This window comes from Heliconius melpomene, chromosome 11 (genome assembly GCF_056956725.1).
Source record: "Heliconius melpomene rosina isolate 202511_hmr_F chromosome 11, ASM5695672v1, whole genome shotgun sequence".
NCBI classification, from domain to species: domain Eukaryota; kingdom Metazoa; phylum Arthropoda; class Insecta; order Lepidoptera; family Nymphalidae; genus Heliconius; species Heliconius melpomene.
This window is the reverse complement of record NC_140399.1, coordinates 6,487,611-6,511,749: the sequence shown is the minus strand read 5'-3', so window position 1 is coordinate 6,511,749 and position 24,139 is coordinate 6,487,611. Positions and strand designations below refer to the sequence as shown.

The following is a 24,139-nucleotide window of genomic DNA, read 5'->3' as shown; positions in this document are numbered from 1 at the left end:
CTAGCAATTGCATGTTAGGTGGCAGAGCTCAACGCCGAACTTTTGACGAAATGAAAATATTAACTATTTAATTTCCTTGAATGGAAATCAAACACACAACCCGTTTACAGTTAAACGCTTGTGCCCCTACGCCAAGACAATCGTAAAAGCGTTCATAAATTGAAATTCCACATTCATATTACCAAAAGTGCCCTTTTGGCATTTCCAAATCTCTGCCTAAGTAATAATAGTACATAAAATATTTAAAATTTAAATCTTTGATTAAAAACGCTTTTAAGAGCTTTGCATTCTCATTTTAGTTTAGTTTTAATTACTATTGTAAAGAAATCAAACACCTCGAGGCTTTTACAGAACTTATATTTCTTCCAGGGCTAAATAACATTAGGCTTGTACAATTTATATCTCAGGACTTTTACAGAACTTATACTTCTTCCAGGGCTAGATACCATTAGGCTTGTACAATGTATATCTTAAATTATAATACAATATTTTATTCTAGAGGACCACTTTCCTCTTCAGCTCCAAATCTAATAATGCGCATCAGAATTTTCAACACATCAAGCGTCGCGCTAGTTCTATGTATAAATTTTCAAATATATCTTTTTATTAAACAAAGGTTGATTTACATTTTTCTATAACAAATTATCGTAAATATAAAAACTATTTATATAAAATCATTACACTATAATGTAGATTTATGAAGTTTTCCACCGTCGAAAATATATTTTTAAGGATAAAATGCCTTCTAAAAACGTTAATTACAAATAAATCAATTTAAATATGGTACAAAATATTAACTAACGTTCATAAATCTAGTAATTCTATATAGACTACAAATTTTAATTAAGTTTTAATGAAAATTTACCAGGCTTGGGCGAGATTCCCAGTAGGTATATTAATTAAGTAATAGACTAGTTTACAATAAATTTGGTGCACGAAAAAAATTTAAAAATGGTATTAATGGGTTCAATTCAAGACCCAATTGGGATCAAACCCATCCACACAACCATCGGGTTGGCAGTCACAGACACATGACATAGCCCCCAGTACCACGATATTTACCAATTTATTTATAATATTTTTTTTATGTTGGTGTTAGATTATAATCTTAGAAAAATATTACATAATACTAATAAATAAAATAAAATATTAATAAATACATAATATATACTAGTCTTTTAAGATTATGAGGCCCAAAGAAGCTTCTAGCCCTGCGTGACAGATTTATTTTAACCTTTTTCATTGTGAAACTAAAAAATGTTGAGAATTTATTTTTCAACTTATCGCTGAGATATGAAATATCCATCCATCCATCTACCCTTCAGCCTTTCAACGACCACTGCTGGACATAGGCCTCCCCTAACTCTCGCCACTCCGTCCGGCCCTGCGCCCTTTGAATCCAGCGGATTCCCGCTGTCTTCTTAAGGACGTCGGTCCACCAGGTTGGAGGGCGGCCTGTGCTCCTTTTACCGAGACGTGGTCGATGAAATATATCAATAATAAATTTTTAGATGAATTGGAACTGCAGACAAGATTGCAGGAGAGAAAAGAAATCTAGTGTTAACACATTCCGTTTCTCATTTTCCGTCGAATTTTCAACGGATTGTGTGTTAAGTGGTCCAACTTAACAGAGAGAAGAATGAATCCCCGAGTTGGTATTGAATCCAAAACATTCACACGCTTGTACCACCAGATATTTCATTGTACATATATTTATAATACAAAAAAAAAAGCAATAGTGACCTGAAAACGTTTTACTGCCATCTCTAGCATGTGACGGCCCTAATTTTACTTTTCCCAAGTAAAGTATGAATTTTATGTTCCGCACGTGGAGTTCTTTCCCACCTTAATCTCACCCGAATCCTTGTCATATCATAAATTTTTCTACCCTCTACTTAATCCTCTACCTATCGTGATGTGAAACTTAAATTATGCTATTTATATAAAAAAGTTATTAAATTTGATCCCGTATTTGTTATTTTTATCAAATCAAATCAGCTTGAAGTCATATCTAATATCTTGCATGCAGCAGGGTTGGCAAAGGTAACCTAGTGTTAAAACACTTCGTTCCCCACTTTCAATCGAATTCTGGAGTGTGAGTGGTGGAACTTTGCCAGAGCGAATTTAAAATATTTAATATTTCATTTTCTTAAGTGAGAATCGAATCCACAACCTGTAGCATTTGTCCCTTACACACTCTCTCTACCTATCCTGCTAAATGCGGGAAACCGCGTGAAGCTAAAATAAAAAAAACTGTTAAATCGGCGTTACATGTCTACTTTCTAATTAACAAACTAATCAAATTAAAACTTGCTACTCACCTCAATTGTTCCACCCACAGACCCATTGCTAAGTTGAAGAACAATTGTCTTCCAATACCCCGAGAAACAAACTTTTAATATTGTACCAACTTTGAATGAAATATTCGAAATAACAACTATAGATTTTAATAAAATGTTTTCAATATTAATATGGAGTTGTTTAGTAAAAGAACCGATCGAATCACCTTTCGAGACCGTCGCGTTGTCTTTCAGTTAACGAAAATAATATATATTACAGACTTATAAGTCTTGTAAGTCCAATATCATTATTTTTTGCTTAATAAATACAAAAAGAACTATCGCAATAAATGTAGCGAAATAATCATTTTTACGAAGAGCCCAGTATGCTTTACTAAGTTCTCATTATTTGGCTGAACAAAGGAAATTAATCCCTCATGCTCTTAAGAGCCTTTTGTATTCGTTGTGCTCAGGTGTAAATATTTTATGCTTCTCCGTAAAGAACATGTCAAACAACACGACAAGTTCTATTCGAAATAAAAAACACGTAAATAATACTACGTGACATTGGCGAATTGATTAGTGCTGAACTGGTACCTTCGGAACACCATAAACTAAGAACTGAACTGTACATTACTATAAAAAACTTAAAGAAAAAATTTAAAAGTATCGAAATGGAGTAAACCCTGTTAAAACTTACATTTGGGCCCAAATTTTATAACCAAATAATTTTTAAGACCTCTTCCATTTCTGTCGTCAATAAAGCTTTTATAGGTTAACCGCTACCACCCCCTAAGCTTTCAACATTCGGTACATATCTTAACTCTAATTACAATAATAATTATTCATGTCTAAATAAAACATTGTTAGCCGTAAAGGTTCGAACCTAACGTGACCATTCTTTTTTCAGCTCAAAACAGGACATCGGTATTTTTTATGTTAACTTCCTTTTTTTATTTTTTTACTAATGTATTCAAAAGTGCTTTTTTATTTGGGTTTTTGAGTATGGCTTGCAACAAAAATAAAAAAATATTGTTCTCTCGTTTTTTTTAGCGGAATATTCCATTCAATTATCTATTGACAATGGCGTACCGCGATAATCGCGGCGAAATATCATTCGATCGACCATGTTTTCATGCAATTTCAAAAAACGGGACATTTGTACGTCCCAATGCCACGTTTGGGGACACAGGAGGACACTTGGGGACAAATGCGAAAAACGGGAGGGTCCTGTTCAAAACGGGACGTCTGGTCACGTTATCCAAACCTGCAAAACGCTTATGATAAGCAATTTTCAACATCCACGCCCCCGAATGGTTTTCAGAACGGCCTTTATGTTATAAAGAGCTTTTAAACCCTTTCTACACGTCACGCACACGCTGCCCCACACACGTTGGCCTAATTACGTACGATTTACGACAAACCACACCTTTATATTAATTACTTGAAAATTTTCGATAACATTTGCTTTAATCTTTTTTTTTTTTTCAATTTATTTTATTTATTCGTATCTTCTAGCCTAATACTGTATAAATGAAATAAAAAATCTCAGCTAAAAGTACTTTAGGGAATATGTTCCATGTTTTTTTTTAAATTCACTTCCTAAATCTACAACTTTAACTTTTTATTTTCTGTTCCTTGTCCAGAAACTTTAACCCAACTTTAACTCGGAAAACTCAGAATCCCAAAGGCAACAATAGAAAAGTATACTTTTTCTGGGAAAGAAAAGTTCAGTAAACTCCAACATTCATTAGTTTTGCACTGACACATAGAACGAGGTAACTTAACACAGCCCGAGGGAAATCTTTAGGTGTCTTTGAAGTCTATAGCTTGTGTACATATATTAACAACAAGCCTAATGTAATATCAAATTTACATAATACGTATAAAGATACACTGTACAGATGTTAATCAATGAAAAGATATTTTATTTTTGATATTTTATTTCCTCGTAAAATAGGAAAGATATTTTGCTCTTTTTGGATTATGGATATTAATCTAATACAATATTAAAGAAATAAAAAATATAATAACAATAAAGAAAAAATTAAAGGTCTGGAACGTTTTATAGGCACATAAGAGACTAGATAAAAAATGCAAAAATCATGAAAACAATATAAATTAGAACCAAGTAAGTAGGTACTTAAAACGAAAAAGTAAAATTATTTTTACAACCTGAATTCGGAAAATATAAAATTTACGATTGTGACAACCTATGAATAATAAAATATGGGACCATATATAAAAGGATAGGGAAAAATTGTCTGACATTACAAAATATACACCTCCATTGAACAATAGTCGAAAACAAAGGAAAGATCGTAAGAGCTGTCAGGTTTGATTGAGATAAGTTACGTAATTTTTTGTTCTTATAACGCGAGCGATGCTGAGATATCGGTTTTTTAAAGAAATGTACGATGTAATGTCATAATACAGTATGAGACAGGATCTTTGAGATGTCATCATCAGCCTGTCCTCGTCCACTGCTGGACATAAGCCTCTCCAATGACACGCCACTGAGCTCGATCTTCAGCTCTTCAGCAGCGCTTTGAGGTGTACTTCTCCCTAATTAATAGTGGAGATAAAAAGTATAATTTGAAATATATACTTTTTTTCTAACCCTGTATGGGTTGTCTTGAAAATTCGGGTCTAGAAAGAGGGGAACAAAGTGTCGTAGCACTAGTTTCGCTGCTTGCTGTGTGCGGAATGCTTCGATGCTTTTATGTTTCGTTATTTTTGGATGTAAGTAAATACCAGTGATAATTAGGGATTCGAATTGTACGCGGAGAGTTTAATATAAAATTAAAACTCTACAATATTTATTTATTAATTTTGCTTAAACTAAAACAGTCTAAATTGATTTCTTAATAATCTATAATTTATATTTAAAAATGTAAAATTGATTCACTAATTTAATAAAAGTATATTCTATGAATATATATGAAGTACGCAATAATTAAATACCTTATCTAATTTAACCTAGTATTTATCCTACGTTTAAAATATAATATACGAATAAATTCTAATGATTTACATTTAGGCCGCCGCGCCCAAAAAACTTTAGTTTCCAGTTTTTAGACAAGACAACTATCACAAAATTTTCGTGCCAAGGATTCTAAATACATTTTCTTCAAGTATAAATAAGTAACTTACATCAATTCCGTTGCTTAACCAACGTTGCCTATATATAGAGAATGACCTAAATTAAACATATTTTTACTTTAAATTAATAGTTTCATGATAATGAATGAGTTTTAGTTTCTAGTCCAAGAAATGTTTGTATATTAAAATACTAGAGATTCAAATGCGGCTTTATTATTTTGCTCGCTTATTTTTTTTTAAATAAAAAGTATCTAACCTATGGTCTTTCATAATACCTCTAAAAAAATGTGAACAAAGTTTAGTGATAATCGATTGAGTAATTTTGGAATATAACCATACTAAATAAACTTACGTTCCTATTTATACTATTATAAAAATTGTTATTTCTATCTATTAAAGTAAAATTTGCGAACTAATCCGTAATATTTCTATAATGTGGAAATAAAAAAAATAGCTAGTAGTGCATAAAATAACATATAAATAATTAGGGGAGAGCGGGGCTAAAAGTTACCGAGGTAAGTTGTTCCGATGGAAATAATTTCGCGGAGAAAAGTGATAGGAATATTTAGTAAACATATAGTGAAATGCAATGTGATAGCGCACCCATGGCCAGCATATTGAACAATCCAGTGGCATCCGAAACCAATGGAATAGCACACGGGTGTCGTTGGTGCACGTTTGTAAATATTTTTGCATTTCATATTTTTGGTCTATCTCACAAATTTTAACGATTAGCCTCGAGTATGTTAGTGTTTTTTTTACATTATATTACCTACTATTTCGGAACACTATTTGTAAATTATTTATGTTTTCTATATCTTATTTGTATTTAATTTTTTTTCAACACGTGTTTTTGGGGCTAGATGTTCCCTTTGTTTGGGGCATGTTGTGACCTATTGTTGTGACGAAAAACTTTCGCCAATTCATTTGTACCAATAATGGGATGTAAATATTGTAATTTTTCATACTAAAAAATATTGCAATTTAGTAACATGCGGACTTATGCTCGGAAATCAACTCGAGGTTATATGCCATATGAGTTGATGCAAAAAGCAGCGGATGTAGTTCTCAAAGATTGCAGGAATAAGATAAAAACTGTTACCAAAGAATTACATATACATATTAAGTGCAAAAACCTAAAGGTATAAATTTTTTGTTTATTATTTTGGTTTAACAAAATCAAAATAAGTTTTATTTTATGTAAAATTATCTTTTACTTTTTACTTCCGTTGTTTTTCGGCTCGGTTTTTTTTTGTTCAAAATTAATTCTTTCACGATTTTAAGTGATAAGTAACCTTAAAAGGATACTTCTTAAACGAGTGTTGGTTGTGGTGGTAGTGGTTGTTAACGAGTGGCATCTGTTGTGATATGTAAAACTTGACTCAATTAGGTATTATTTTTGTGGAAACTAACATTTGGGTATATTAACAAGAAAATACATAAAAAATATTCGGGCGAATTGGGAACCTCTCTTTTTTTGAAGTCGGTTGAAAATGAAAACTTCTTTTTTTAAGGTTGGTTGAAAAGAAATGCAACGATGGGGAATCTTACTTCTGACAATAATTTTAACAAAGTTTTCCCTTGTAACTATTCCAGTATAAGCAATATTTACCAAAATAAAAACAAATTTTCTCAATTTTGACCGGATTTTATAATCAGAACCTAACTAAACTTTTATCAAACTATCCTTGAAGTGTATAAGAAAAGAATCATTAGAATCGGTTGGCGTGATATTGAGTTATTCGTCATTTTGTCGCACACGTACCAATACAAATTTAATACTTATGTGATTTTCTCATAGACAAAATTGTCAAAAATAGACCAAAAAAAAATTGGTTCCCACACGGGAAGCACTACCTTTCAAATAAAAAAAAAATCATCAAAATCGGTTCACCTAATCAAAAGTTATGAAGTAACATACATAAAAAAAAGAAACAGTCGAATTGATAATCTTCTTTTCTTACAGAAGTCGGTTAAAAAAGATTTGTTTTTGCGCCTGGTAATTATTACGATACTGTTGATTATTTCTTAAATAAACAGGCTTTTTTCGATTATTTATTGTTTTTTATTTTGCAAATAATAGCTTTAAAAATATGGTAACAATTTACCCCGGTCTGTTAACAACTTGCCCCAAGTCGGGGTAAGTTGTTACTTTCCGACTTCAGTCATAAAAAAATTCATAATAAAAAAGTCTTACAAAGAATACCCCAAATTACTGTTTTAATTGCAAGTCTAGATATGTAAGTTTAATTTGATTATATTGTATCCTATATCTTATAAAACAAAGTCGCTTTTTGTGTCTGTCTGAACTTTCTAACTCTTCTTCTTCTAAACCACCCAACGGATTTGGATGCGGTTTTCACCATTAGGTCGAGTATTTCTCAGGGAAGGTTTATATATAGTTTATTATTTGTACATTCTTATGTAAATTAACATAAATACGATAAATGTGTATAAAGTCCTACCCGCTGAGACACTTTGGCGCATGCGCTGCTTTAATGTTAAATACTATATGAAAAAAATGTACTGGAGTATTGTTCCTCTTAATAAGATCTACAAAAAAGTCCGCGATGGCATATTCGTATCTTTTAAGAATAACGTGTAGTGATCATATTTCTGTCTAAAAATAGTAATTTCAATATATTTTTTATTGTGAGGGATATTTTTCCATAATGGTATTAATCTTTATCCTTTAAAATACTTTATTAAATTTCTACGTTAAACGAAGATAAAGTTTGCTTTTTAAACTATTTCGAAATTGCGAATAGTTTTAGAGAAAAACGCATTTAATTATTGACACATCACGCCGTTCACACATCAACTGTATCGAGTCAAGTTTCACTTATCCCTTACTCTCAGCATATAAATAAGTAAATTAGTTACGTTGGCCATTTAATGTAGATCAAAACTGTCTTTTCTGTTTTTCATTTTAATAAGTACTTTAGAAGTTGTTACAATAATCAAAAAATCCTTGCTGCGAAACGCGCCTCGCGACGTTATGCTTATACAAGCGAGTGCGCCGCGCCCGCCTGCCTTACACGCATCGGTGGTCCAGTGGTAGAATGCTCGCCTGCCACGCGGGCAGCCCGGGTTCAGTTCCCGGCCGATACATTCTATTTAATTTTCGTCACAGGCAGCCACGTAGTGCTTGCTTTTCATCAGGGACAGAATACCCTCTTCAGCATTAACCACAAGCTCGAAAAAAAAAAACCCGCCTGCCTTTATAGCAACGAAGGTTTAGATGCGTTTGCACGTATTGGATAATTCGAGTTGAATGTATTATTTAATGTCATTTAACTATCTAAAAATAGTAATTTAAATATATTTTAATAAGTACTTGAAAAGATTAGTATCACAGATATAAAATTACGGTACCTACTAAAAAATCCTTGCTGTGTAAAACAATTGGAAAATCCTTATTGAAACTACGAAAATGCGGGTTGCATTAGGGTTTAATTAATTTTCACATTATCTTAGTGCTTTGCAAACCTACATTATATGAATAATCCAGTAGTAAAAGCGGGCGAAGCCGCAAGAGGGTCGCTAGTAAATACTAAAATCAAGTATTCGTAGCAATATTTGAGGTTAAAAAAAAATCGGAACTTTTGGCCCCGCTCTCCCCTATTATTACTATTAATATCACTGTAGGAAATGATTCTATTATATAATATAAAGGCCAGCAACGCACCTGTAGCTCCTCTGGTGCTGCACGGGATCGTGGGCGGCGGTGATCACCATCAGGTGACCCCAACGCTCGTTTGCCTTGTCCTTTTTCCATTAAAAAAAGAAAAAAATAGAGTCAGACCATTCCCGATTCACTTATCTTAAATAATCATTTAATTATACAACAATCCCGAACCATGTTACTAAAATATGTTTATGCCATATCTATTTTATGAATATTCATAGCATGTAAATCGCTTTATTATTTCTACACGCCAACAATAGGCAGAAGAGTCCCTTTAATATATTATAACTTTCGTATTTAGCTCTTACGTCACAATATATAGGAATCAAAATGCAATCACAACAATTTCAAGGTAATGCAATCTGTTAGTCTTGAGAGCAGTTTTATCACGTCTGTTTGTATCGCTCTCAGGAAATAACACGAACACGTAATACATTGTTTCCGTATCTACTCAAGATAATGCAAAATGAATTACTCCTTTGAAAAATTGTGGATTTCTTGTAAGGTGTACAAAGAGTATGAGGACATATATAGGATTATTCAACTGTCACTCAGAGGACACTCGTGGTGCAGGGGCACAAGTGTGTGACTGGTTGTGGGTTCGATCCCAACTCGAAGAAATGAAATATCTATGTAAATTTATATTTTTATTGCTTTATTCTGGTTTTGAGATAAAGCTCGGCGTTGAGTTCGGCATTCAATATGCAATGCTTCGAGAATTCGGCGGTAAATGGTAAACGAAGTGTTTTAACACTAGGTGTCCTCTGCCTACCCTGTGCAGGATACACCGTGATTGATTGATATGATTTATTTTTTTTATATTTGAAACACCACTAACATTAATAAGTATATAATATTTGTCCTCTCTAACAATTATATTTACTGCTAATTTTCCATCTCACGGTGTTCTTTCTTCTACCTTTACCATTTTAAATATAATAGAATGGAAAAATAAATAATAAAAAAGATAAAAACCAAATATTCAAAGAATCAATATTAATATTCCGCATCTATCATTTATTAATTACTACACTCTACACCAACCTACACGTATTTTTTATTTAAAATTACACGTGAATATGAAATATTTACTTTAAAAAAAAATAGCTTCAACTTAACTCTTTAGCAGGTCAAACTCCAACGATGAACGTTTAAGTTGTGCTTACTGAGAGCACTAGTAAGCGTTTTAGGTCGAGATCACGCTCTCACAATGAATAGTACTACTATCATAATTGTCATACTAAAATAGCATTCCATTTTTTACCTACTGTAAAAGAGATGGTATGCGTTTGGGGTGAGATGATGTTTGTTTGTGTGTGCGTTTTTGTGTGTGTGTGTGTTTGTATAAAAAACGTCTGGTTTGATTTTGATGCGGTTTTTAGTGATGGGGTTTGATTGGTTTGGTGGACAGAGGCGACGAGTTCTAACATTGAACACAAAATGGGAATAAAGCATCTTAATACTAGGTTCCTAGGTTCCCTCTGCCTACTTCCTAAAAATAAAAAAAACGTAATTGAGCAGATATATAGCATCATACGCGAAGTTATTTTATAGGTATAAAACCATCGCGTTGTTGACGGTTCTAGTTTGATTTGAAGGGAAAACCACAATAGACATCAAAGCAAGGGAACCACATGTGTGTAACTTTGATATTACGTGCTCAACTAAGACAAGTGACAGACAAGATATCCTCCCAGAATATATCATAATTATTTTAAATATTATATAGATTTATTAAATAATTTGTGTAGTTGTACGTTGATAGTTCATTTGTACATAAATTTACCTATATAGTACAGCTTACAGATATTTGAATACTATGATGAGGACCTCCCGGAGGGCATGTATGAAGAGGTTAATGACAGTGGACGAGGCGAAAGAGGTACATGTAGAGACCGTACTTTTGGCGCTCCATTCTCTCTGACTACCCCGCTAGGGATAAAGCGTGAAGCTATGTTTGTATAATCAGGAAGGGGATCCGGGAAGGGGAAGGGGAAGAAGAGGATCGTCGAGGAAGTCCTTATATTTAATTATTGTCATTTCTGGCACACAATTAATATGCCTATCTTGTGGTATATACGGAAATAATGAAAGAGTGAAAAATACATTGATTGTCCACCAAGCAGTGTTTCTAAAAATGTCCAAAAAACAAGAAACGACGAAATATCTTAAACTTTAACACTTAAAGTAATATTTATTTATTCACAATGCGTGGAATGTGTGAAAATTACTTATTACTAAACATATTACTATATATTATTCATGCATTTATGTAATATGCATGCAAATAAAATAATTAACATTCCCTTCCTTAAATTGCTATAGTAATTGTAAACATAATAATCAACCTTCATTCAAAAGAAAAATAATGGAAAACTTTATTATGGAAAAAAATTGAATTAAGATTGTCTGTTAACAAAGGAAAATTCGTACGGAACGAAATCGTGAAATCCATTATATTATTGTTCTGTTTGCTATAGTCGTACAATTTGTCGCAGCTTTGTAGTGCTAAGTGAGTTTATAGTCCAAATACCGCAATTTGCATTGCTTTTAGTGATCACTGGGTAGTTAGTCATTGTTCATATTTTAAGACAATAATATGACTATATAAATAGAATTGGATTTGGAGGAGGCCTTACCTGAGAGAGGTTAAAGTGGAAGATTTGACTTTGACTATATATATGTGTGAATGTGATATACTTTATATATAATTTTTATGGATACTTTTATTAATATTTATGTCATATTTTCATGTACTTACAGTTATAAAACTAAAGACTATATATAAAACGTACATTCATTCAACTGCGCCTAATAAGGCAATGTTTCCCTTATGTCAATACATTATTATTCGAGTATATTGTAATGTCTTTTAAATAGCAGATTTTACAAGAAACATAATAAGCCTAACATAAAGAAGAATAATTAAATATATTTTTTTTTCTGTTATCTGTATTTTTGTGTGCACTAAAGTTTTTTCCATTTTATTCTATTATTTAGAATTTTGAGTTTAATAAATATTTAAACTCATCCGCTGCTCTATTTTAGCATGCTGTCTGCAAGAATATAAGAAATAGTTTCTGCCAATCCACGACTGCTCTCATAATCTTAAAATATTTGATTCTGTCACTTCCAAACTATCTTTAGTATTGTTCACCAACCGGCTTGTAATTATTACTAGAATAAATTCCGTTCATTCTTAGTGGGTTACCGACAATATAATGGCACCAAATTATAAGTGCTAATGGAGCACATTGCTTGTGGTTACAATAAATAAGTTTAATTATAAAATAAAAATAATAAGATCATCACTGGAATCTTCTTAATAATAAACTTAACTTTCATATATTTGACTAAACATTGAATTAACATATATATTTTTTATTTTGTTACAGATGAGAACGATTTCTATTACACACCAGAAAGAAACTTTGCTCAAGTTCAACCACCTATTTATCCAAATAATCGACCATCAAGTTTTTTCGAACACGGTGATAGTTTTAGAGTAACACCTACTGCGCAACAACCAGCGCTTTATAATGACGGACGATTAAGATTTCCAAGTCCTAATTATGATCAAAATCCGTCGCCCTTTCAATTACCAACTGGCAGAAGTCAATCTGCTCCACAATATTATATCAACCAACCCGAATTTACATCTCAGCGGCAAAGGTTTAGGCCTGCATTACCTTACAACTTTCAATTAGTTCATCCTGCCTCTACAAAGAGACCTGATGCCTCACAGATTCATTCTGTAGCTTACCAGAATGATCCTTCGAAACCAGAAACATTTTTAGGTCAAATAACAATAAATAATCCAGATATAGATTACTTACAAAATAATAGGTTCAAAAATATTCCATTCGATGGTAATAGTCTCAAAAGTAATGGACAAAGTGGACACATTTCTCATGATGATGAGATCGAGAATGATGATCAAGACTTTTTTGATCATATTAAAGTAACAACTTATAATCCTACTAAGCTTGCAAGTAGACAGAAAGTCAACATAAAGCCAAATAACTCAAGATTTTCTGCATCAGCAGATATAAAGAAAGCTGTCCAGAATGTGCCAGTAAATAAATACAATATAGAAAGTCATTTTAATCCATCAAAAAATAATCCAAATATATATCAAGCTTCTTCGACTGAATATAAATCACTCTTAGATATAGAACCTCTTCTTGAAGACGACATCAGCGATATGAGTTCATTCAGAGAATTAATGAAAAATACTCAAGATTCTTTTGATGTACAAGTCATAAAATCTAATAAAACTACGGAAACAGATGATAGCAAACCAGACGCAACTTCCATGGATACTGACAATGTACCTAATGATACTGCCGTAATGGCTATGTCCGTTAAGTCCTTACCGCAAAGGTCTAATATTACATCTACTTCTACTTCTACAACAACAGAAAATATTATTCATAATAATGAAACTCATGAAGACGATACTCATGAAGGTACAGAAGAAGAAGAAGGAGAAGAGTATGTCGAATACTATGAGGATGATGAAGAAACTGAAGTAAAACATACTACTACTCCGAAGCCTACCAAGACAAATGCAGAACCAGTTACAGACATATACGATGAATACGATGCTTCAGAAGAACCAGAAAAAGAAAGTGTTGATATTAAAAGTAACGTTACAAAATCATTTGAGATTTTAGCGATGAAACCTAATAACACAATGGTCAAAGACGATAACTTTAAGCAATTTGTTGATACAACTGTTATAGATCAAAATGATCCAGGTCACGACAACGACACTGGCTCACCCAGCTTAAAGTTCACATTTTCTAAAGAAGACGTCTCATCAGTGGAAGCACCGTCAATTTTAGGACAAGAAGTCGTTTCTGTTGTTACTACAAAAAGCGTAGTTAATGGAACTATTTCTATCCCAGATGTGACTTATCCTCCGACACCAAAGACTGAAGTAACACCATCTAGTTCTAATGAAACCAATGATTCTGTACCTGTCACAACAGAAAATTGGATTGTTGTTGCATCTGTTCAAACAAGTAGGAGTGTATCAGGCGCTCGGTTTTTACCATTCCCGACAGTGGAGCAAGAAGAAAAGAAACAAGTACTAACTGATGATGATGACGATGATGATGATGATGATGATGAAAATATCACACAAAACCCAATGCAAGATGCTAGTAACATTTTAAATAGTTCATCGTCTACTGAAAATATCAACGATAAATTAGACAGTATACAATCGGAACTCTCGAGTGCAGTACTATCAGGAAACTTAAATAAAGTAAATAAAAATATAGAATTGATAACTGAATCTACTACCGAACAAACTAGCACTTCTACAACAACCAGTACTACTCCACAACCTGTAAAGCTTTTTACACTAAAAAGCACACAATTCTCGGTTGCAACCGAGAGATCATCACCAGATCCATTGCCAGTACAAATCAAAAAATTTACTCCACGAGTTATGACTTCAACTTCTCCTAAACCGAAGAAAAAACTAGTAACTGTAATGGATGATCTATCAGGATTACTACCGTCAGGATACAAGCCAAGACAGTCTTACAAAGATAAACGTACTAGTTCTACTACTACTACGACTACAACTACAACTTCTACCACTACTACCCAAGCCCCACCATCGACAATTAAAGATAATATAATAAATATCACACAAGGCCGTTCTTCTGGTATAAGTTCTAAAAACAAAGTTATTATTTTAGATGACAAATCGTTGCTTCCAAAGGAATATAGGCCGAAAGAAAGAAGTCAAGAAGATATATTTAAAAAAGTTCAAAAGGATGATATAAGCAAATTTTTACCTCCTGGTTACAAGCCCGATATAACTAACGAGACAGAAGAGAGTAATAAGCCAAATATTTTCAAAAATGTAGAAAAGTTAGATATCTCTGCATTTCTGCCAAAAGGATTCAAGCTAAATACTTCAGGTCCCATTTCATCAACAACAAGTACAACCACCACAGAAAAGACTAAAACACTTCCTAAGATACCTATAAACGCAGAACCTGTTGACATATCAGCCTTGCTTCCGCCAGGTTTTAATTTAAATAAAAATCAATCGGATAAAGCCGAAAATCCAATAATTAAATTGAAAATTGCCGACATATCAAATCTGTTACCACCAGGATTCAATCTAAATAATTCTGAACATTCCGAACAATCTACTACTGTGACTACTACTACAACTCCTACCTCTACTGCTTCTTCTGGCGGCTTTAAATTGGTCTTTCCTTCACGGCCTGGCGGAAAGTCTTCAAGAAAAAGTACTACACAAAAGTCAAGCATAGGTCCACCAGCAGTAACTCCAAAAATTCAAAAAGGCTGGCCAACGAGGTAATTTTTGAAATGAATTAATTACTAAAAACAAAATTATATACATATTATATACTATTTAAATATCTTCTATATTTAATGAGATTTTAATTAACTTTTTACGGTTTTTTTAAGTTTGTGTATATATAAATTTTTGTTTAAGATATTGCTCAATGAAATATTTTAAACATTTCTTTAATCTTACATTCCCAAAGAGCTAGCAGCTAGCTTCCCAAAGAGCGAGCCTAGCTAGCTTTTTCATTCATATATTCCCAAAGAATATATAACTATGCATGCCATAGTTAGAGTTTATTAATTTCTATAGACATTATTTGTACAAAGTTTATGATATAATTTTATTATTTGCAGAGCTTCAACTGAATTCACTGGTTGGCCTTCTCCTTCAACTACACCATTTTCAATAGAAAGGCTTTTGGAAGAACAAAGGAACGCGACATCCACCTCAGCGCTACCAGAACTTAATACCGAACCAACGACTCGACGAATATTTACAACGTCAACAACGACTCCAGCACCTCCTCAACCAACCACTCCTGGTGTATGTCGTCAAGAGTGCGACATAGCAGCAACTATTAAAATTGTTTCAGGTAATTAATATCTTTTAAATATCAGGGTTTATTAACCGCCTAGTGGGTGGCAAAACCAGTATTACACTGGCGACTGACGCTGCTCTTTAAAATCATAATATACCCTAAATAATAACAATATAATTTTTAACCAAATAAGTAATTTCATGTTCTTTCCACAGGAGTATCGTGGATTCCAGAATTTTTAGATCAACATACGAAAGAGTGGCAAAAGCTAGCTAAGGAGGTAAAAGAAGAGGTAAGGTTATAAAATAGCATTAAGCAAAATAAAGATAGTAAATACATATATTTTAATAATTTCAATAATTGTTGTTATTTTTTACACCAACAGCTCAATTCCGTCTACTCAAAATCTGATATACTAAACAAATGGTACAAAGGTATTCGCATAGACGGATTCAGTCAAGGCTCTGTACTTGTCGATTATTTTATTGAACTAAACAATGTCGAAGATAGAGTTGATACACAACAATTAAAACGATTTTTTCACAAATCTCTTAATGAGGCAAGAGCTGGTTCCGTTATGGAGGAGCAACAAGCAGATACGTTTGACCCAGATGTAATGCTAGGAGACCAGCCTGATGAAGAAAGAATGAAAAAGAGTAATGAACAAATGACGAAAACTATTGACAAATCTGCAGGAAAATTAGAAATAGGCAAATTTGTAATGGATCCAGCATACACAGAATTCATTGGTAAATAAATATTTAATAACGATTCAGTTGTTTTTCATAAAAAGAAAATTTTAATGAATGTTGAATGCTTTATTTTAAATTTAATTTACTTATAAAAATTACAGTTGTACCAAAACACGAAGAACCAACTATTATAGAACCAGATGAAGAGTCTTTACTACCACAATGGGGCATTGCTGTTATTGTAATAGCCTTAGCATCTTTATTATTCGTCATTATTTTTGGTGTTACAGTGGTATGTTTGAAAGTATTTTATTTTAAAAATTAAATTATCATTACTTATAAAGCTTTTACTATTTTTAAAGTTTTATATTAATTATTTGAAATATTTTTTCAGCTTGTAAATCGCCAAAAAAGTACAAAAACTAAGCAGCCCATTCCTCTTAGTGAAGATATGTTAAGAGAACTTGATAAAAGCCATATGGGTGGATTTGATGACATGCACCAACTGAAAGAGCGTGATCTCCCCTACTTACCTTCAGGAAAGGTAAAGGTACATGTAAAAAAATCATTTTCATCATACAAATATAATGCATATAGCATGAAAACATAACATAATTATCTATTTATATATTTTTATTGCACATAATTTAAAGCAAATAAGTAATTCTAACTAGCAAACTATGTGGAAAAAGAAATATTTACGTATGCAAATAAATAATTTTAAATTATATAGCCAGTCGGCGCAGGGGCACCAATTACGACTGTTAATGTAACAGATTGTGGGTTCGATTTCGACTCGAGGATACGAAAGTAAATCGCGGCGTTTAGTTCCGCCACTCAATACTCAATGTTTTGAGAATTAGGCAGAAAGTGAGGAACGAAAGTGTCTTAATCGATTTAGACAGTGTTAATACTAGGTTCCTTCTGCCTACCCTAAATGTGCGGGATGGATCACGAAGTTAAAAAAAACATTTGAGGTTTATAAATTAAAATTATAAAATATGCCATTTTTAATTCAACTCACAAGAGATATATTTTTCTACAGCGAATGTCGAGTGCTTTCATTGAACAACTAGCATACCCTAATCCTGGAGACTCATGGCGATCAGAATGGACTCCACAGCTGCAGAAATACATGCAGCACTACACTCCCGACTCCGGTCGAGGATCACAAATTTATGGCACTACAGGAAACGGGTAAAAATATTTGATAATATTTATATGTATGATTTCATGATATTATGTTATTTTAATTTGGCACTTACTAATGTAATGAAAAAGCACAGTGAAATAAATAGCTTACCTTGAGTTTTAAGTATAATGTTATTGTTTTGCTATATATACCTTCCTATACTAATTTTATATTACTTTAATATCATCTAAATACTAACTGAGATATATTTTTGTTTACATTTCGAAGCAGGTATGGAGGTTCACAAGTATACGGCCAGACTGGCGCAGGATCGCAAGTATACGGATACACGGGGGAGTACCCGCGCTCGCACTACTCACGACGCCGCTCGGACTACGACAGCAACTTCTAGAATTTTCCTATTATTATAACTTTAACTTAACCCCTTGACAATATCATCTTTAAACCTCGATTATAGTAACTAATTATTTAGAATCTCATAGATATTATAAGAAACTGGGTGACCCAATCTCTAAACAAAAAGGCCCAGTTTACACCATTAACAGGTTGTGAAATAGCTCTCATTGGATCATTGTCATGAATACGACTTTAAAACAGTTATATAATTTTTCTAGGTCTATCTATATTTTAGCTGCTTCTAGACCGGCCTATTTCGGGGAAATTATTTTAGTGCCAAACAAATATTTTTGTTAGCTTTCGATATTGTATTGAAATAAAAATGATAGATCTAAACTTAGTCTACAAGGCCTATACGTTTATTGGCTATTTTAAGAATTTAAACAATTATTTAAACTTGTATAAACAAAAGATTTAATGTTTAGATTATAAAATTTAAGATAATCTGCCAAAATAGTAACTTTGACTGATTGTGAGATGTAAATAGATAGATAGGTTTAAGGCTCACCGTATTCTAAGATAATAGGTGAGTTTATACAGAATCCTGTAGATATCTTTGCATACCTATATTTGCTCAGAACCCGTAGTATTGTCAGAGTGTCAGCGTTAAACGCCTTAGTGTGGTGCCAAGTTAAATGTTCAGCTAGATATTATATGGAAAATTATACGTTTTCTTTGGTATGGGAGTTAGAGTTACATGTAAAAATTAGTCTGTGTGGCATTCGAATTTGGCACAAATTATAGGATGAAGTTAGTAACGCGTGGATAGTAAAATCGTAATTATCAAAAGAGATTTTATATACCATAAGTGTTATAGTGGTACTAAGAGTGGAATTGTTTTAGCTGTTCGCTTATGAAGACAAAAATGGCAAAGGAGAAAAATTGAGCCTGGTGATTCCGTTTCGTTCTTTATAGATTAATTATTTTTAAATTAATTATTATATTCGTATGTTTATTTCATACTCAACGATTACTGTGTTAAAGGTGGCTTACTGCCATTATCGTGCCACCCAAAGTAATCAAACGATGTACTCATTTATATAACAAGCTTTAATTTTATCGACATCGATTATAGTAAATAATGATATTCTTTTAACCGTTTCCGTTTCCTTTTTCATGAATGAGTTTCTCCAAAGTTATTTATTTATAAAGTCAGATAATTCAAATAAATAACAAGTAGAAACAAATTTGGTTCATTCTTGAATGTTTGTCAATTTATTGTAAATACAATGATTATATTAATAGATTGAAGCCGTCGTGATGGTTGTGGGTTCGATTCCCATTTTTTGAAAAGAGTTATCTAATATTTTCATTTTCTGTGGTAATAAAGCTAAGCACGGCGTTGAGTTACGCCACAGAACACGCAATGAGTTGAGATTACGGCGGATAATTGGGAACAGACAAGGTTCCCTCTGCCGACCTAGCTAAATGCGGGAAGCTGCGTAAGGCTAAAATTATTGTGAATCATGAATCGTTTTAGGTGTTTGTGTATTTTCACGTTTGTCGTTAAATTTTTCCACAATTTATTAAATATTTCTGAAATGTCGAACATTTACCCACAGATTTAGACTAGGATATGTATATGCATGAAAGTTCTTGTATATAAACATTTTTGTACATTTAGACTTTTAATTTAATTATTAATATAATTAGTTACAAATTAAACTTGTAAGATCCTGAATATAGTATATAAAGTACTTAAAAATGTGTTTTGTTTTACTCTCCACTTTTTAAACATGTTCCTAAAAAAGATATTAATATAATATAATTTATTGATAAAATTGATAAAATGGAAGGATTCTATTGTGCCAACATTAAATCAAACTGAATGTTCAAAGTAAAGAAGTATTAGTAAGCTCATTAAGAACATAATTATGTATTTGAGGCCAGTCGTGGCGTTGTGGGTTCGATCCCCATTCGAGGTAATTAAGAATTCCTCCACTTAACACGCAATGCCTCCTGAAATGCCTCCTCCTATGGTGGAAAGTAGAGAGCAAAGTTTGTACCAAATGTATAAAATGTAATGTTATAATTTTAGTCATATCACTGTCTATAAAACACTCGTTTATTTACTACTGGTTAATTTATAGTAAAATTATACATATATTCGTAAGACAATGAAAGCCTTAGAAAAACTTTTTTATGTCAGCTCAAAACACCGAGCTTCAATGTTCTACATAGTTGAACAAGTATTTGCCAGGGAAAACTGTCGTTGCGACGTGAATTCTTTAAACACTTACTCCTGGCTTCCGATAGAAAATCTTCTAAAGAGTTTACTTATAAAAATATTAATATACAAATTATTTTTTTTGAGACCGTCGTCGTGACGCCGGTGACGATTTCGATCCCCGCTCGAGGAAGTGAAATATTTTTTTACGTTTATATTTAAATTTCTTCGGTCTGGTCTCGCGGCGCGGCGCAGCGTCAGTTCTGCCACTCAACACGCAATGTCTCCAGAATGCGGCAACAAGTTGGGAACGAAGTGTCTAACTCTAGGTTCCCTCTGTCTACCCTGCTGTGTGCGGGATACAGCGTGAAGCTGATTTTTTAATTTTTATGAGATAAAATACTATGCTAATACCACCATTTAGTATCCAATCTCTCTTTATATTGATTATATTTGCTCGTAATTATATTTTAGCGTGGAATCCGTCAACCCGTGCGTCAGCAAGTATTCTTACATATTCTTGTACTGACTTGACTGAAAACTATCTGACGGCATTATTAAATTTTACGCGTAGTGAGTTGTAGGCTCGACGCGTATAGGTCGCCCACAGACCACCCGGGTAAAACCACGGGCAAACTTGCGTGCGACCATATTGCTTCTTACTGCCAGCAACCTACGTTCTCTCTCAATATCCTCATCTCGTATTGGTTCTCTCTCTAATCGTATAAAGGTTAAGGCAAAAGAAATGATAAAAAACCACTTAAAAACAATAATCTATATATATAAAAGGACTTGTCCTCACTGACTGAGGTAAGACGCACGCACAGCCGTAACCGCTGTGTGTAGAAACGTAAAATTTGGACAGATATTTGCTTTTGTAATCTGGACATCCACTAAGAAGGGATTTTGAAAAACTTTAACCCTAAAGGGGTGAAATAGGGGTTGAAAGTTTGTATGGAAAAAAAATTAAATCGGCACCGATTGTTATAAAATTTGAAATTTAGATTTTTAAAAGTATTTAATTGAATACGTATTTCATAGTTTTCTAGAATTCTCCCTCTAAGTATGCAAATAAGGGGTTGAAAGTTTGTATGGAAAAATCATTAAATTGCCACCGATTTTTATAAAATTTGAAATTTAGACTCTTAAAAATATTTCATTGAACACATCTTTCGTGGTTTCTTGGAATTCAGCCCTAAATACGCAAGCGAAGCTGCGCGCGTCCGCTAGTATGCTATATATTTGCAATTTTTTTTCACTAGACGAAACTTAGATTAAACATTAGCATTGACCATTTATTTGTCGTTACATATTTTCTTCTTCAAAATTTCTTCTTCAGGCTTATCATTCTATACTAATTAAGTATTATTCCATTTCCCCGGAGAATCTTTTCAATAAAATACCTTTGATTTATTTAATATCCTCTTTCTGTCTCATCCGCATTTGGGTTTGTAGCTTGTGATCAATAAAATCCGGGGTGATTTGGGTATTTCATGTCATAAAATTTTAGTATGTTAAAGGATATGGACCACAATTACATTTATATATTTCTTTGGCTTACACAAGTTTTTGTTATAGAGTATTAATGTTATAAAAATATCGATACATATTTAAAAAAAATACACTTACACTGCGTATATTGATGACGTAAATATTAGTTTTCTTTAATCTATATATATAAAATCGAAAGGTCACTCACTCATCACGAAATCTTAGAAACTACATGTGCTAGGAATCTCAAATTTTGCATAGGATTTATTTATAGGATGTAGGTGCACGCTAAGACGGGAATTTGCAATATTCGACTTCTAAGGGGTTGTTTTTGGGGTTGAAAGTTTGTATGAAACTTCGTTATTACAAATGCTAGGAGTCTCAAATTTTGCATGGACGTCACTTATAGGACTTAGATACTCATGGAGACAGAAATTAATAATAAATAGTTCACGCAGGCAAAGCCGCGGGCGGGCCGCTAGTCAGATATAATATACTATTGTTGTTTAAAGTCTATCTCAAGTTATGACAATTAAGTTTAATTATATTGTTGAAGAAAATGTACTTGAGGCCGCCCGTCGTGCAGCAGTTTCTGACTACAAGCGCGACTATCGTGGGTTCGATTCCTATTCAGGGGGACGAATTATTTTCATTTCCCCACTTTGATAACAAAACGAAGCGGCGTTGAGTTTCATGCAGTGGAACGTATGAAAACGGATAATCTTAACAGCAGGTCTCCTTTGCCTACCCTGCCATATGCGAGATGCATCATGAAGTTACAAGCAGTTGACGAGATAAAGAAGGAGGGAGAAATGATAGTGTCAAACAACGTCTCTGTTTGGTCAACCAAATCAAGAATTTGAATAATTATACATATTTCTTATATATTTAAATTACTTGAAACATATATATAAAAATGTTTAAATATACAAATAAGTTTTATAATTAAATTTTAGACACACTTATTTCTACATTTAGAAACTAAATAAATACTGAGTTCACGATTAATCTCTGCGGCGAAATAACTCTAGAGATGAGGACCCTTGTCATAATAATCAGGGATGGAGATAATGAGCCATAACCTACAGAAATTCTTCAGAATCAACACATTTAGTAAATGAAACGTTTTATTTATAGATCATTAGAATACAAAACAAAATTAATGCAAATAAAAAGAAAGTAGGCATTGAATTTATTTAGGTTTTAAAATATTTCGTATCTTAGGATTCAATTCAATTTTCAAAATTTTCAAATTTATATTCTTTTGAAAAGTACCATTTTCTAGTTTTTTTTTAATTGACAAAAAATGGTCAACCGTTTTGAAGGACCACCCGATGTCAAGTACTAACTTTCGCCAATGAACGTAACCTATAAGTGGATTGCGGATGTATTTTCTATTGAGGGTGAAGATGATTTTTTAACCAACGACGCAAAAAACTTATAATATCCCTTGTGTTATAGATTTGTCGTCGATGATTGTGTGTGTCTGTTTGTGACATTGTAAGTCTGAAACAGATGAGCTCTGGAACAGATGTGTGTCTGTTTGTGACATTGTAGCTCTGAACAGATTCCTACATACATACGTATGGAATAAATCGGTCTAACATTTTGATGAGTACTGACTGCTCTTTTCCAAAATGAAGGCATTTTTAGCATAAAATGATCTTTTTTTATTTTAATCTAAAAATAAATGTTGTTTGTTACACCAATATAGGAATAAAAGAATAGGAATAAAATAATCATCAGTACATTACATCATCAACACCACATCTTGGCCTACCAGTGAGAGGATTAGGAAGGAAAGTGGGAGGAAAATTATTTAATTATTCCCATATAATTATTCTTCTTCTTCTTCTTCATCCTGGCATTAATCCCGGCTATTGCCAGGGTCTGCCTTCATACACAACCTACTCCACTTTGCACGATCTTTTGCATCCTCGGTGGTTAGACCATTGGCTCTCATGTCCTGCATCACGACATCCAACCAGCGCTTCCTTGGGCGTCCGGGAGGTCGCACCCCAGGGACTGGTATAGCAAGGCACTTGCGTCCGACATAGTTCTTAGGCCGGCGCGTAACGTGGCCAAACCATCTCAAGCGACTCTCTTTAGCGCGTTACGCCGCACATCCACCTCAGCATCTTCATTTCCGTGACGTGAAGCTCCTGAGTGTGCCGAGATAGTGCTGGCCAACATTCGCTGCCGTATAAAAGAACCGGTCGGACGATGCTCTTGTATATCAGCCCCTTGAGCTTGGGCGGTATTCTGCGGTCGCAGACCACACCAGTGACCTCCC

General features: G+C 33.1%; 1 protein-coding gene across 4 annotated transcripts in view; it reads left to right on the top strand.

The window, feature by feature from the left end:
- The window catches only part of LOC146534634 (uncharacterized), a 55,797-nt gene extending 35,904 nt beyond the window's left edge, over window positions 1-19,893 (top strand). Inside the window, exons 3-10 of one of the 4 annotated variants that reach the window (XM_085192480.1) lie at window positions 12,465-15,414; window positions 15,763-16,001; window positions 16,163-16,239; window positions 16,333-16,696; window positions 16,801-16,931; window positions 17,034-17,189; window positions 17,685-17,836; window positions 18,063-19,893. In XM_085192480.1, the coding sequence (XP_085048606.1) occupies window positions 12,465-15,414; window positions 15,763-16,001; window positions 16,163-16,239; window positions 16,333-16,696; window positions 16,801-16,931; window positions 17,034-17,189; window positions 17,685-17,836; window positions 18,063-18,183 (4,190 nt within the window). In that variant the 3' untranslated portion in view covers window positions 18,184-19,893. Of the gene's footprint in view, window positions 1-12,464; window positions 15,415-15,762; window positions 16,002-16,162; window positions 16,240-16,332; window positions 16,697-16,800; window positions 16,932-17,033; window positions 17,190-17,684; window positions 17,837-18,059 lie in introns of all 4 variants that reach the window. The other 3 variants (XM_085192479.1, XM_085192478.1, XM_085192477.1) reach the window with 3 other exon arrangements.
- The last annotated feature ends 4,246 nt before the right edge of the window (window positions 19,894-24,139 follow it).